At 39.7% G+C, this 17,078-nt stretch overlaps 1 protein-coding gene across 2 annotated transcripts in view; it reads right to left on the reverse strand.

Annotated features, from left to right (window-relative positions):
* The window catches only part of AK9 (adenylate kinase 9), a 135,387-nt gene that overhangs the window by 47,816 nt on the left and 70,493 nt on the right, over window positions 1-17,078 (reverse strand). For both annotated transcript variants that reach the window (XM_021091041.2, XM_021091043.2), the window contains 3 exons: window positions 13,031-13,180; window positions 2,854-3,054; window positions 2,082-2,203 (listed from right to left, as the gene is read on the reverse strand). In XM_021091041.2, coding sequence (XP_020946700.2) covers window positions 2,082-2,203; window positions 2,854-3,054; window positions 13,031-13,180 — 473 coding nt within the window. The remainder of the gene's footprint in view (window positions 1-2,081; window positions 2,204-2,853; window positions 3,055-13,030; window positions 13,181-17,078) is intronic.

Below are 17,078 nucleotides of genomic sequence, written 5' to 3' on the forward strand. Positions count from 1 at the left end.
CCTCTGCAGTAGCATTAGAACTGTTCTTCCGTTTTGTTTGGCAAAAGGGAAATATCTTTGTTGTTGATTTTTCCTATGCATAAAAATGATGGAGAAACCCTACATCTCTAATGTTAAAAAAATCAGATAATATAGATAAGTGTTTACAAAATAAACATTATTAGCAAGTCCCTCACTCAGAGATAAGCGCCCTTAACACATTCAACAGCTTGATTGAGGTATGACTAACATAAAAACACAATGCATATTTAATTTACAATTTGATAAGTTTGACACACGTTTTGATCCATGAAGCCATCACCACAATCAAGATAATAAACATATCTGTCAACCGCATGATTTGCTCCCGCCTCTTTGTAATCCACCACCCCCCCACCACCCCATTTGCCTCCTACCTGCTCCATCCCCAGGCAACCACCACTCTGTTTTCTGTCACTATAATTAGTTTGCATTTTCTAGAATTTTATATACATGGAATCATATAGTATGTATGCTTTTTTGGTCTAGTGTTTTCTCTTAGCGTAATTATTTTGAGATGCATCCAGGTTGTTGTTTACGCCAGGAATTCTTTTACTTGTTTTTACTTTTGTGTGTGTACTATTCTGGGTCTAATTGTCTCCATTCCTAAGATGAGACCCTTTTTAGAACATTACCCCGATGCCATGTGAATGATAAGGTTTTTCTAGTCTAGTTGGTGGAACAGGCATTCCTTCTGGCCCTCTGTGAGATCTAAGAACTGGTCGCTCTAACCTTGTCGTGTGGGGCTCCCTGGGCCCTGAATAGTTTCCTTACACATGAAGCTGATCAGTGTTCTGTCTGCTGAATACATGAGGGGCTGCTCTGCAGGTGCCCAGAGTTCTCTCTCTGTGCAGTGCTCTGTCTCTGGCCACTTCCATGTGAACTCCAGCTGCTCTGGTCTCCCCAGGGTTCTCTGCTCTCCCAACTCCAGTCTGCCCATCAAGGAGTCTGTCCGGCTTGCCTGGGCCCTCTGCCCTGTACCATGGCCTGGTACCGGGGAAAATGTAGGGAAAATGATGGGGAAATCATAGACTGCGCCTCATTTGTTTCCAGTCTTTCTGGGATCACTGTGCTTCACTGCCTGATGACAGTGTATTGAAAATTGTTTCATATATTTTATTGCGATTTTTCCGTTGTTTCAGGAAGGAGGGTAAATCCAATCCCTTTACTCCATCTTTCCCAGAATGACTGTTAACATTTTAGTACATATCTTCCCAGAATTTTTACTATGATGTTGTGTACTTTTTTTTTTTTTTTTTTTTTTTTTTTTTTTTTGCTTTTGTCTGTATAGCACCTTTCTTTCCCTTTTCAGGTAAGGTGACCCTTCTCCCTGTTCTCACGGAGAACCACGTCTTCCACATTCTAAGGTTCTCAAATGAACCAGAAGATCACAGTCACTCCCTACCTTGCAGCCACTGAGTGAGCTTGGCTCAATCACATACAAAGTCCTCTAGTTACTATTATTAATCAGGGCAACTGTGACTGAGTGGGAGAAGCAAAGTTCTTTCTTGTGATTCTTCTAGGTGGATGTAAAGATAGTGTTCTTTTTCTTTCCAGATCAAAATTTCTAAGGATGTGCTCCCAGAACTCCTGGTAGCCACGTCTACCTTGTTTGGGAAAAGCATCTCCACAAACGTACTTAAGGATTCAAGATGATGTATCATTGTTCATTATTCCGGTGGTCCCTAAATCCAGTGACAAGTGTCCTCATAAGAGAAGGAAACAACACAGAAGAGGAGGCCATGTGCAGACAGGGGCAGAGGCAGAAGTTTAGTAGCCACCAGCCAAGGATTATCTGGAGCCACCAGAAGCTGGAAGTACATATCGGGAAGGGTTCTCCCTGGAGCCTTCAGAGGGAGCATGGTCCCACCAACACCTTGATTTCAGAATTCTGGGCTTTTTAACCATGAGAGGATCAGTTTCTGTTGTTTTAAGAGTGTTGAAAATGGCTAAAAAATTGAAGATCCCTGCTTGTTTTCTTGGAGTCTACAACTGTCTTTGGCCACTCTGGATATGTGCACTTTTAATGACAGGTGACACTGAGTGAGAACTAAGACTCCCACCTCTTCCTCTTCTTCTTCCTCCTCCTCTAGCTCCTCATCGACCTCGGCCTCAGCCTGATAGTCTTCTGTTTCTTCGTCATAATCATCTATGGTTAACTCCCAGCCAGGATACCGAAAAGGTTCTGTAAAAAAAAAAAAAGAAAGAAAAAAGGAGTTCCTGTCGTGGCTCAGTGGTTAATGAATCCGACTAGGACCCATGAGGTTGTGGGTTCGATCCCTGGCCTTGCTCAGTGGGTTAAGGATCTGGCATTGCTGTGAGCTGTGGTGTAGGTCGCAGATGCGGCTCGGATCCTGCGTTGCTGTGGCTCTGGTGTAGGCTGGTGGCTACATCTCCGATTAGACCCTTAGCCTGGGAACCTCCATATGCCATGGGAGTGACCCTCAAAAGGCAAAAAGACAAAAAAAAAAAAAAAAAAAAAAAGAAAGAAAGAAGCAATTGGGAATGTATTTTTAGCATTTTAGCATAGTACAGTAGTCAAAGGTAAGGAAAAATAATTAAAATGACTGATCTCTCAACTTAAACGTGTGCAAAGAGGCCTTCAAAAATTATTTAAGGGACAACTGGCCACTTTGGCCAGTGTTCTTTGTGCCTCATGGCTGTTCTGATTGGTGGGTGCCTGTGCTATGACAGTTGTCAGATATTTTAAATATCATCCCCAGGTATACTGGATGTTTTCCTTCACAAATCATAGAGAAAGCCTTTAAATTTTCACAGTACTTTTAATATTACCTGCTTATGGCCATAAATGTGATCATTATAGACAGCCCTTACTTTCCATGGTCTCCACGACTTTTTGAAGTAGTTCCTCTGGAGTTTTGTCAGCAATCTCCAAGTTTACAACTTGAGTAAAAGAGTCACTTATTGCTGTTTCCAGTTGTCTCCAGGCAGAGTAGAAAGATAGGATATTCTCTTTAATTGGCTCCATTTCAGGAACATCAGGATAAGCGTCTTCTGGAAACTCAGGCAGTACAACTTTTGAATAAAGTTAAAGGAAAGAAAAAAGAGACTTCAAGTATTATATCTTTAGTCATATTGTCAAAATAATTTATACTTTATAATACTTTTAAAACATTTGCAAGAAATAAACTTCGTATTATAAACTAAGCAATAACATACATTTATAAATTCATGCTTCGATCATGCTTTGTTTTTTGATGAATGATTACTTATAAAGAAAAGAATTAATATGAATTTCATAGGCAACTTTAACTGTTAAAATGCATAACGTTTAATTTGATGAAAAATAGCACTATAAGTTGGCTAGATACACTTTTAATATAGTAAGTTAAATAAATATAACACACATCAACTGGTATACAACACAGAAACAAATAAGCAGGAAGTGGGTAATATGCCTAAAATTGTAAGAGAATATGAAAAGTTCTTTTATGCAGTAACTATTTCTATTTTATGATCTAACCTGTTTCATATAATTCTTTAATTTCTAGGCCCTCTTTGGATCCTTTTGGAATTTCTGTTCCAACTGTTGTATCCTCAGTCAGCTCAGATACTTAAAAAAAATCTAATAATTAGTGTTTTAATTTTAAAGCATTATTTCTTCATGAAAGTTTTGGAACTCTTTATGCCAAAATTTCAAAACACAGTTTAAATTGTATATTCTATGTCTAATTGATAACACAGTTCTTGTTAGGTAAAGTGTTGAAACTGAGTCCTCCTAAAACTAAGTTCCTCTGCCAAATTTATAATTAAACTCTTTATTCAAAACTTCGTTCCCTTTCTTGTTTCCTCTGCTGACTGAACACTAATCAACCAGAGTCAGAAGACTAAAATTGCTGCTGTTGATAAACATCATTAATGTACAAATTCAGGCTGTCTCTCCAAGGCAAGATGAGCTCACAGACCCCTGAGGTCACGGACCACCAGACCAGAGGCTCCTAAACTGTAGGCATCCTGACTCTTGAAACTACAATTAAGAAATGTCACAAGATGGGGGAAAGGTATAAACTAAGAGCTTGGGATTAACAAATACACACTACTATAGAAAAAATAGATAACCAACAAGGACCTACTGTAAAGCACAGAGAATTTATACTTAGTATTTTATAATAACCTATAAGGGAAAAGAATCTGAAAAAGAATACACACACACACACACACACACTAAGTTCCCATGGGCGCAGTGGGTAAAAGATCCACCATTGTCACAGCTATGGCACAGACTGCAACTGAAGCACAGGTTCAATCCCTGGACCAGGAACTTCCACAAGCCATAGTTGCAACCTCCCCCTCCCCCCCAAAAAAAACCCAGAACCACTGTACTGTATTGTATACCTGAAACTAACATGATATTGTAAATCAACTACTCTTCAATCAAAAAAAAAAAAGGAATGTCACAAGATGATGATTAACTGCAGCTTCTCTGTTCTTCTTTAAAACCCCTACCTCAAAGACCAAGTTGGTGTGGATCTGAGGCTTGTCTCCTACTCCCTTGCTTGGCGCCCTGCAATAAGTCCTTACTTTGCTGCAAACACTTATTGTCAGAGTTTGGCTATCTGTTCTGCAGGCACACAAGCCTACTGCTTGGTTTCAGCATGGCATAAATCAAATTTTTTTTTATAGTTGATTTACAATGGTCTGTCAATTTCTGCTGTACAGAAAAATGACCCAGTTATACATATATACATTCTTTTTCTCACATTATCCTCCATCATGTTCCACCACAAGTGATTAGATATGGTTTCCTGTGCTATACAGCAGGATCTCATTGTTTAGCGTGGCATAAATAATGATGTAAGGCAGAAAATGAAAGATATTCTTGAATATAAAAAGGACACTGAGCAGAATAATAACTGGTACATAAAATTCTGAATAAGAGTTGTTAAATATCATTCAAGCTTTGGTTCACATGGCATCACACTAGCAGTGCCTGATAGTTTTTTAAATTTCTTATTGCGATACCTGTGAAGATACACCAAAGGACGATAAAGTGGCAGTGAAGGGCAATGATATGCCCAAGTCCCAGCTGTGGGTATAGGTGTGGTGAGGCTGAGAAGAACTGCAACTAATATCACTGTAGAATATATAGATCAACAACTGTTTTCCTGGATGATATAAGACACGCTCCACATACAGACCTAGCAAGACAGTTTCAGGGAAGGAAGGACTAATTATCTATCTTATCATGCCATACTTACTCCTAGTTCTGAGACACAAGTTTTGTGTAAATCGCACACACACACAAACACACATATTTTTTATTTATTTATTTATTTACTGTCTTTTTGCTATTTCTTGGGCTGCTCCCTCAGCATATGGAGGTTCCCAGGCTAGGGGTTTAATTGGAGCTGTAGCCGCCGGCCTACGCCAGAGCCACTGCAACTTGGGATCCGAGCCGTGTCTGCAACCTATACCACAGCTCCCGGCAACGCCGGATTGTTAACCCACTGAGCAAGGGCAGGGACTGAACCTGCAACCTCATGGTTCCTAGTCGGATTCATTAACCACTGCGCCACCACGGGAACTCTGAGACACACATATTTTTAAACATATGGGTAGACATTTGGTAAAACTGTGGAAACTGTCCTCTAAGTTAGCTAAAGTAATAGCTGGGTCCTTTTCCTACAGAATCTATAATGTCTGATATTCAAGAGAACAGAGAATAGAGGGGAATAAGTACAGGGTTGGGCTGGCGGTAGGATGTTTAATCATAAGGTGCTCAATCACCTAAAGAAGAGTATAAGAAGAGCACTGAGAATATAAAGAAAAATTGTAAATGTCTTAGCTTCTCTGGCTTAATCAGAGAATGCATTTTCTGGGGATGAAGAAGATCTAGCTGCAGCCTAGAAGAGCCATTGAAGATGATACTAAATATCTCAAGTTGAACCAGGTTGATGAAGATTAACTTGACCCTAAGGTCTGTATCTGAGAGCACCTGACAAGAAGTTTAAGTGAAGGGGGCATATGTGTGTGTGGTGTGGGGAGGGGAGGGTGGTTCTTCTAAATATTCTACTTACCCTTCCTGTTGGTTACTCTACTCTACCTGATCCATTTAGGGAGAAGTCAACAACAACAACAAAATGATAAACAACAAGAACAGCAAGGCCTATGAAAATATGTTACAGTGAAGGAGAGAGAGCATTGATTCAAAGATTTGGATGAAGAGCTTGCTTCTGAACTGACAGAGCACTGTAAACCAGCTATAACGCAAAAAAATGAAAATCATTATATTAAAAAAAAAGAAAATGAAAAAGATTCTTCATATCAAGCAGAATAAAGTAAATTTTGGAAGATTTATGCTTGGTGCACTCAAAAAACCCAGGGGGACAATGGAGTCTATGAAATAGGAACAAAGAGGCTAAAAAAAAAAGACCAAACTAACATAAAGGCAGAAATACAAGAAAGCTAATTAAAATAGGAACACAATGCAAGGAAACCTAAAATGTAGTAGAATTAAAATATACATCAGGAGAGAGGCAATAAGAAGCAGAAAATAAATCAGTGACGTGGAAAATAACAACGGTCTAAAAAATACACAGAAAGAAGACAAAGAGATGAAAACTATCAAGAAGAAGATTATTGTGGTTGAGAAGTAATAACTATCTAACCCTTAAAATAATAAAAGTGATCTGGAAAAGGAGCCTGAAACAATAAATGAAGATATAATTAAAGAAAACCATTTTAAATTGGACAAAGATTATGGTATGGAGATAAAAAGAGCTCACTGAATTCCAGGAAAAACCACTCACATACTAGCCAAGTTTTAAAAAAATATGGCATTAAGAAGTTCCTATGTGGTGCAGTGGGTTAAGGGTTGGTGATGCTGCAGCTGTGGTGCAGGCTGCAACAGTGTCCTAGGTTTGATCCCTGGCCCAGAAACTTACACAAGCTGTGAGTGCGGGCAAAAAAAAAAAAAAAAAAAAGGACAAAATAGTGGAGTTCCTGTTGTGGCTCAGCAGGTTAAGAACCTGACATAGTGTCTGTGAGGATATGGGTTCAATCCCTGGCCTAGCTCAGTAGGTTAAGGATCCGGCATTGCCGCAAGCTGCGGCATAGGTTGCAGATGTGGCTTGGATGTGGCATTGTTATAGCTGTGGTGTAGGCCTGCAGCTGCAGCTCTAATTTGACCCCTCACCCAGGAACTTCCATAGGCTACAGATGTGGCCATTAAAAAATATATATATATGTATATATATACATATATATATGTATATATATACATATATATGTGTATATATATATACATATATATATATATATATGGCACTGAAAAATACCCTTTGAGCATCTCTGCAGGAAAAAAAAAAAACACAAATTAAGCAGTATCAGATTTTTCCTTGGAGGAAGAAAATGAAGCAATGCCAACATGCAGAATTTTGAGAAGAAAAGGTTATCAATAATTTAATAGCATCTAAGTTATTGTTCATGTGAAAGCAAGAGATTTGTAAGAACTCACAGAACATATCAGCCTGGATGTTTAAAATATTATTAAAAGAGGCTGGATGACTGAGAAGAATCAAAATTAAAGTCTCAAGAATGGAGAAACTGTGACATTTGGGAGACATCCCAAGGGAATTATCAACCATCCCAAAGTAGAAAAAATAATCCAAAAATTTATATGCAACCATAAAGGCCCAGAGTTGCAAAAGACCATGCTTAGAAAAACTGAAAGGAAATATCACAGATTGTTAAATTTTGCTGGCAGAACCCTGGTGATTTTCTCCTGTCTTTCTATTTGGCTGATGGGGTGGCAGGAAGGAATTTGCAAAATGCTCAGTAGTTGCTCACTTCAGGCTGCCAGCCTGGTCCTAACAACTCAAGGCGGTAAGGTCAGGCTTTATTTGAGAGGGATGCAACAGAATGATCAGACTGTGGCATTTGTTTTTATACAGCCATTAAGGAACCACAGGTGTTAGGCACACACCGTGCAGTAGGCATTACGAGCACTGCTCTTTGTATACCCTAGGTGTCTGTTCCTTTTCCTTGAATTACACTCCTTGTGATGGGTTCACTTCTGCCCTCCTACCCGACAAAGATATGTTCACATCCTGATCCCTGGTACTTGTGAATGTGACCTGAATTGGAAATAGGGTCTTTGCAGAAGAGAATAAATCGATGATGTTGTTTTAAACCACCAAGTTTGTGGTAATTTGTCACTGCAACCCTAGGAAATATATATTTACCAATAGTCTACTTGAAAACAAGTATTGGAGAGCAATGTGGAATTTAGTGAAGATTAGTAAGGGAGAGATGGAGAGACTTTATTATTCCATACTCTTTGTGACAGACACTGGTGATAACTCACCCAGGCTCCATTCTCTTCTTCTTCCTTCCTGGCAAACCTGTGCTATTTTTTTCCAGAGTTTACCCCCACCCCCACCCCCCACCCCATGGCTGAGGGACAAGGACCCTCTCTTTCACCAGCTCTAGGAATTTATCCTGTTTGGTCTAAACCATAATTGGTTCCCTTCCTTCTGATGTTTGGGGAGGGAATATAACTATTAGCTTTGAGAGTGCTTAGATTCAAATTCACTTAATTTGAATTAGGAATTCTGAGCTCTGGCCTTTTCAGAATTTACATAAGGCAGATGAGGAACAAATCTCTAAGTGCTAATCTGGTAACGATGATGCTAAAGCATCAACTATGAGACAGACTCTGCTGGGTGCTTTGAATAAATGTTCCTATCTCTATAAAAACTCTGTTACATAAATATTCCTAGCCCTGTTTTACAAATGAAAACTTGAGAGGCAGAATAATTCTGTAACTTGTCATAAAGCAGCCAATGTGAAATGTTTAAAATGTTAATGAGATCAGATGTACTGCTTGCACCTAGGAAAAACTCCCATCTCCTAAGCCTCTAGCTTCAGCTTTGCTCACCAATCTCATCTCCACCTCCCTCTTGCTCCCTATGCTCCAGTCACACTCAATTTCTTTCTTGACCATGTGCAGTGTGTCCTTCTCTAAGCCTTGGAAGGGGAGGGATCTTTTCAGCACCTTTGTCTTGCCTCAAATATCATTTCAGATGACACTTTTCCTTGACCAGAATGTTCAGTGTTGCCTCTTCCAAACACCCTCATAGTCTCTACCTTGCTCACTCACTGAACTAACATTTATTGAGGACCTACTATACTCCAGGTACTGCTTTAGTGCCTTCATAGATTTTCCTCATAGCACTTAATATAATCAAAAGTTATCCTAGTTATTGGCTTATTTATACCTGTTCTTCACCTCACAGACTGATGGTTCCTTGAGGGTAGGGACCTTGACTGTCCTGGTCACTGCTAAGTCCCTACTACCCAGGGCAGTGCCCACTGCTTTGCTTGACATAGAAAGAATTCAATAAATATATGTTGAAGGAATGGATGAATTTCCCAATGTTTATTAATAGCTGACTCTATTACATGTTCATGAAGTGCTTGGAATACAGCACTGTGATCTGAGCCAATGTCTATTCTAACCTCAACTCATGTTCTTGAAGTTCCATATAATTGGACTACACCTAACCAGTACATAAAGAGAGCAAATGGGAATGGGGAAAGTGATTAACCAGCCTCTGAATGCATGGGTTATTGCCTTATGTGTACCACTTCTAAGTGGTACACATGTCATTTCATTCTAAGAAGCCTAGAGAGACAAGTTTGAAATGTGGCTTCAGTCAGCTTCAGAGATAATGATTATCCTAGGGGACAGAAGTCAAAGACAGAAGTCAAACTTCAAAGTAAAAGATGTGTTTCCCTGGCATGAGACATAAAAAACTTGCTTTGGGGGTTATTAGTTTCCTGTAGCTGTGAAAACAAATTACCACAAACTTGGTGGCTTGAAACAGAAATGTATTATGTCATAGTTCCAGAGGCCATGTCAGAAACCAATGTATTGGCAGGGCTGTGCTCCCTCTGCAGGTTCTGGAGGAGAATCCTTTCTGGCCTCTTGAAGCTTCTCTGGGTACGGTTCTTCCCCAGCTGGAGGCTGCAACACCCAGTGTCTGCTTCCACCATCATGTTGCCTTCTCCTCTGTGTGTGAATCTAATCTCCCTCCCATTTAGAGCCCATCTAGATAATACCACATAATCTCCCCATATCAAGATTTGTAGTTTAGTCACATGTGCAAAGACCTTTTTTTCCCCACATAAGGTAATATCTGCAACTTCCAGGAATTAGGAAGTGGACATACCTTTGGCATTCCTCTTCAGCCAGTACTCTGGATAAAGTAAAAAATGCCAAAGCAGTAGATTTATGTTATACAGGGTAGGTTTTTTTCCCCTTCTTCTTCTTTTTTTTTTTTTGGTCTTTTGCCCTTTTAGGGCTGCACCCTCGGCATATGGAGGTTCCCAGGCTAGGGGTTAAATTGGAGCTGTAACTGCCGACCTACACCACAGTCACAGCAACCCCAGATACGAGCCACGTCTGCGACCTATACCACAGCTCACAGCAACGCTGGATCCTTAACTCACTGAGCGAGGCCAGGGATCAAACCCGCAACCTCATGGTTTCTAGTCAGATGCATTTCCTCTGCACCACGACGGGAACTCTCCCTTCTTTTTTTCATTATGGTAAAATACACATAACATAAAACTTATCATCTTAGCCATTTTAAGTGTGCAGTTCAGTGGTATTAAAGACATGTGCTTGCTATGCAACCATCACCGCCATCCATCCTCATTACTGTGTTCATCTCGAACAAGTGAAAACTCTAATTAAATAATAACTCCCAATTTTCCCCTCCTCCCAGCCCCTGGCAACCAAATTATATTGTCTGTCTTTATGATTTCAACTATTCTTAAGTATCTCCTATAAGTGGAATTATACGATACATATATATATATATATATTTTTTTTTTTTGACTAGACAAGACAGTTTTAAGAGGAAAGAAAGTGCTTACTTAAGCAATTTAGAGGAGAAGACCTTGTGATAAAGGATCCGTTGATGGAAGAAGTAATCACTAGCTAACCCACATGCAAATCCCTCTGTGAAACAGAATCTGGTTCAATATAGCAAAACAGACCCACGATTTCACAGAATTGAATCAGCCCTGGAGAAGCCTAGTCATGTTTACAGCATGGACTGACCCTAAATGGAGTAGGCTCTTGGTTTTAGAATAACCAACATAGGTTCCCTGGGGGGAATTAATGAAATCAAAGGCAAGAAAACTAAATCTTCCCCCAGATCTGTTACATTAGTAAATATCAAGTGCGAAACATTGGGAATGTTGGAAATCTGGGAATATTTAATGGATATTTGTGTCATGTCTAACATATGTCAGTTTCTTGATATTTTATGAGCTATCTTCTCACAAAAGGTAGGTGGGTGGGAGGACTGTTGTCAGCCTAATGGGTGAGGAAGTCAAGAAAATAATTAAGTTTCTAGGTGAGAGCTCAAATCAATAGGGGTGTGGGACTCCTAAAAGCAAATTGGGTATTTCATCCTTTGAGCTCTTCTGTCTGGCACAAGGGTTCTGATTTTATACTCACTGTCCCCTAAACCTAATGCCAATGCTTGTAGTAAAAATGGTCTTTTTAAAGATCATTAAACTTGAGATTTCTCATTGTACAAATTCCCCTTAGTCCTGGTTCTTTTACCAGCTAACAGCAGGTTTCCAGGCCTTAATTGTTCCAGGGCTGGCATTTCGCTGCAGGTATCTGAAGACCTTTACTCTGTAGGATTAGTTTCTAATCTAATACTAATTGTGCTTGGAAGCATTTCTGAGCCCCGCGTTCTTCACAGTGGGGTACTCTATCTTGTGCTTAAGCCCATTCTCCAGTCCTAAGAGTGACTTTTGTTGCCTACAAACTCTTTCTTGCCCTGCCCAACCCACCAAACTGGACTTCTGAAGAGGGCTGGCCTGGTGTATGACCTGTGCAACTGGCCTGGATCTCCAGCCCAGCATGGCTCATACTTAGTTTAATGTGCTTTGGTAGTCATTTTGAAATTTTCAATAATTTTATCCTTGAACAGAGTTTTGTAAGCAAAATCCATAGGGACTCAACAGGACAACAGAGCACAAGATACACATGATCTGTGCCTGCCATTCTTTGTCATCTCATTTTCAAGAGCGTTCCTGATACGCCATCATGAACACAGAATTCCAGGGGACCCATGACGTGTGCGAGTGTGACTTAATGGTGTGGGGAGGGAAGGATGACGACAGCCCTGAGAGGCTGTGATTTCCCTTTGAACTAGAACTTGCTCCAGATACAGAATGAAGGTGACGGCCCTCAAAGAAACTTGAATGATCATGGAAACTCGTCACATCCTTTCTCACTCCTGTAACTTTTCTGTATTAGCTAAACACTTAGACTGAAAGTGGTGACGTAGAAAGAAGGGAAAGAGAAACTTCCTCTTCTTTTCAGTCTTTAATCATTAGGAAGCTAAAAGTAGAGAGCTTTGGTAGAATATATGCATATTAAGAAGCAAAACAAGAAGGTGAGTTAGTTTTGTGCATGAAACTAAGTATTCTGATAAGAATGAAATACATACATATATATACGTATGAGCTGCAAAATACAAACTACATGGTTTTGGTGATTCTGCACACGAGTTAAGAGCTCTTATGTTTGCATTGAAAAGTGGCATAACACAACATAAAGATGAATGGTAAAATTCATGCTAATAACTTAAAGTTTTCATGTTTCTTTACTTAGAATGACATGAAATAGCAAATAAAAAGTAGTATGACAAGGCGAGAGAGAGACCTGGGAGAAAAGAGCAAGCTTTATATTTTTGCACCTTTAATGGCTCTTTTCCTCTGCTTTGTGAACACTTTATCTGAATTACACAGCAGACCCCATGCCTGAGTGCCAGCTTCAGGCACAGCAGACTCGGCTTTCCTACCACACTTCCAGCTGTGATTTGGATTAAATGGCTGAGCTCTGGTGCACATCTCTCTGTTCTTAGCTTCCATTTCATTACCATATAAACGCATATACGTGCCCCCACAAACACACCAGTGGGCAAGAGTATAATTAAAGACATGATCTTCAATAAGGTCTAACCTGATTCAGGTTCTGTTTCAGGAATGTCAGAGTCGTCAAGTAAGGAAGCCCTGGTCTCCTCAGTTACTTCAGTGACCTCAGACCCTTCATGAAGCTCAGACTCCTCAACTTCAATCTCCTCGTCTGCCTCGGCTTCAGTTTCTTCTGCTTCTAGAAAAAGTGAGATGAGATAAATTATTATTACTATTATTTTTGGCCACACCAGTGGCATGTGGAAGTTCCTGGGCCGGGGATCAGACCCACACCACAGCAGTGACCCAAGCCACAGTAGTGACAACACCAGATCTTTAGCCACTGGGCCACCAGGGAACTCCCTAAATTATTTAGTTTAAGTCAGCAAATATTTAATTGGGAATGGCTCCTTCCCTCCTGGTGCATGAGAGCTTAATAGAAAGACAGATATAGTCTCTATGTATTTTTATCTATTAAAATGCACTGGTAAAGGATGTTGCTCTTATGCTCAGAGTGCTATGGGAGCACCAGCCTAAGGATTCATTCAAAAGGGGAAATGCATACAGCAGTCCCAAATATCATAACAGTAAAAATCCCAGGAAACAGGACTTCCTGTTGTGGCTTAGCAGGCGAAGAATCTGACTTAGGTTAAGAATCTAGGTTAACAATCAGCAGGTTAAGACTCTCACAGGGGTTTGACCCCTGGCCTCACTCAGTGGGTTAAGGATCCAGTGTTGCTGCAGCTGTGGTGTAGGCTGGCAGCTGCAACTCTGATTTGACCCCTAGCCTGGGAACCTCCATATGCCGCAGCTGTGGTCTTAGAAAAAAAGAAACAAAAACCAGGAAACAGCTCAAATGTCCATTCAGTAGGGAATGGCTATATCAACACTCTCTGATATGTAGCCATGAGCCACATGTGGCTACTGAGCACTTGAAATGTGGCTAATCCAAACTGAGGTGTGCTTTAAGTATAAAATACACAATGGATTTCAAAGACTTAGCATGAAAAATTGAATGTAAAATATATCAATTTTTACATTGATTACACATTAAAACAATAATTTGGATATAGTGTATTAAATAAAATATACAGTTGGCTCTTGGAATCTTCAGGTTCTATAAACATGGATTCAACCAATCACAGATTAAAAATGTTTGAAAAAAAATTACAGAAGTTTCCAAAAAGCAAGACTTGAATTTGCTGTGTGTTGGCAACTATTTACACAGCATTTAAATGTATTACATTTAATGCTATGTATTTACATTGTATTAGGTTATTACAGGTTATCCAGAGATGATTTAAAGTACATGGGAATAGTCACTTATGATGGAGCATGATGGAGGATTATGTGAGAGAAAGAATGTATACATGTGTAGGTGTGACTGGGTCACTTTGCTGTACAGTAGAAAATTGACTGGAGTTCCCGTTGAGGTGCAGTGGAAACGAATCTGACTAAGAACCATGAGGTTGCAGGTTTGATCCCTGGCCTTGCTCAGTGGGTTAAGGATCCAGCGTTGCCATGAGCTGTGGTGTAGGTCACAGACACGGCTCGGATCTGGTGTTACTGTGGCTGTGGTGTAGGCTGGCAGCTGTAGCTCCGATTAGACCCCTAGCCTGGGAACCTCCACATACCATGAGTGTGGCCCTAAACACACACACACACACACACACACACACACACACACACAAAGAAAACTGACAGAACACTGTAAACCAACTATAATGGAGAAAATAAAAATCATTAAAAAAAACAGTGCTTGAAAACAGCAAAAAATAAAATAAAATAAAATAAAGTACATGGGAGGATGTGTGCAGGTTATTTGAAAACACTATGACATTTTATATAACAGATTTGGGAGTTCCTGTCGTGGCTCAGCAGAAACAAATGTGACTAGTGTCCATGAAGACTCAGGTTTAATCCTTGGCCTTGCTCAGTGGGTTAGGGATCCAGCATTGCCATGACCTGTGGTGTAGGTCCGCAGATGCAGCTTGGATCTGGCATTGCTGTGGCTGTGGAGTAGGCCAGCAGCTATGGCTCCGATTAGACCCCTAGCCTGGGAACTTCCATATACTGCAGGTGCAGCCATTAAAAAAATTTATATATATATAAATTATGGACTTGAGCGTTCATGGATTTTGGTATCTGTGGAGGTCCTAGGACCAATTTCTCATGGACACTGAGTGACGACTATAATTAATTTCATTTGTTTCTTTTTACTTTTTATGTAGCTACTGGAAAGCTTAAACTTATATATGTGGCTTGCATTATATTTCTAGTGGGGAGCACTCTAGGCTAGACTATTTTCTTATAGCTAATTACATATAGTAGAGTACATTGATCAACATGCTAAATGTAAATTTAAAAAGCATAGCTCCAAGTTTTATGTAGTTTCTGATGACTGCTATAAGAAATAAATGCATGGAAATTTTTAAGGAAGAAGATAGGGGTGAATGGAGGTGTTTAGAAAGCCCACTTCTTCAATTCCCTTTAATATATTTTTATAAAATTGACTAAAAAACAAGGTATTTTCCATGCAAAGATATGAAAAAATAAATGAGCTTGTTTTCTGGACTCTTGTCGGAATCACTCCCCTCCCCCCCAACATTCACACACACATACACACTCATACACACACACTCGTACACACACACACTCAAATACACACACACCATACAGAGAGTACCTTATAAGAACCACATTTCTAGTGGTTTGAAATATTTCTGACACGTGGATTTTTCATCTAAACCCAGGAGCTTAGCATCCAGAGAAAAGCATCCTGAAGTATCCTTATATCTCAAAGTCTGACCAGGATTGCCAAGCATGTGGCTGCCAAATATGTGACTTGGAATATGGTGACTCTTGTGTTACAGGAAGGATTTATGGTGATATACACAAGGAAGAAGCATCATTTGCTAAATTGTACTAGGGTTAGAAATGAAGTTATATAAACTCAAAATGTCTTTCAGCTGAGTAACTCTTACAGTAAAAAAAAGCCAAACTACTTATATACCACCAATATGCATATATTTAGTTATCTGTAAGTTTTTTTTTTTTTTCCATTTCTAGGGCTGCTCCCACGGCATATGGAGGTTCCCAGGCTAGGGGTCGAATCGGAGCTGTAGCCACCAGCCTACACCACAGCCACAGCAACGCGGGATCCGAGCTGCGTCTGCGACCCACACCACAGCTCATGGCAACACTGGATCCTTAACCCACCGAGCAAGGCCAGGGATTGAACCCACAACCTCATGGTTCCTAGTCGTATTCGTTAACCACTGAGCCATGATGGGAACTCCTGTAAGTTGTGTTCTTATCCATATAAGTACATTATAAAGTATATATAAAAAACAAACTTATATAATGATGTAGAAAATATTAAAAGTTTGAATTTCTGGACCCCTACTGGATAATTTGTGTTCCATGTGAGTCAGAAATGAACTGAAAATTGTTCCAAGATCCTGGTACCATCTTTGATTTTTGACTAAGTCTATGTTGTATTTAGTCATTCACTGCTTCATAAAAATTACCCCAAAACTCAGTGGTTAAAATAATAATCATCACATATTATCCTTGCAATTTCTGAGGTCAGTCACTTGGGAGTGGCTGAGTTAGTGGTTCTGGCTCTAGATTTCTCATGAAGTCACAGTGACTATGTCAGTTAGGGCTGCAGATGGCAATCGGAAGTCTTGACAGGGCTGACAGATCCACTTCCAAGAGATCGGTGGCTGATCTCTTTGCCAGTCTGGTGAAACTTATGGACCCTTTCTTAGAAAAATGCCTTCAATCTCACAAAATAAAATACATAAGAAGCCAATTATATTGAATGCAGTTATCAAGATATCAAAAATTTTTTTGTGGTATAGGAAATTTGTGTATCTTTGCTAACACATTAAATAACAAGAACTGGCAACTAGTGTAATAACCACCATGATTTTGGAATAGGGACAAGCATAAACAAATAAAACTGAAAAGGGATATAAAAATATCTTTGTTTCTATTGGTGAAAAAGTCAAGGTACCACTAATACCATTGTGACTTGTAGCCTATATTAATTACCAGTTGAATAAAATAGTAAATTTCAGTTAAGGGTTAGT

This window comes from Sus scrofa, chromosome 1, assembly GCF_054392235.1.
Source record: "Sus scrofa isolate SSC_HxYL_T2T_F1_AM1 chromosome 1, Sscrofa_HxYL_maternal_Yorkshire_Landrace_v2.0, whole genome shotgun sequence".
Lineage (NCBI taxonomy): Eukaryota > Metazoa > Chordata > Mammalia > Artiodactyla > Suidae > Sus > Sus scrofa.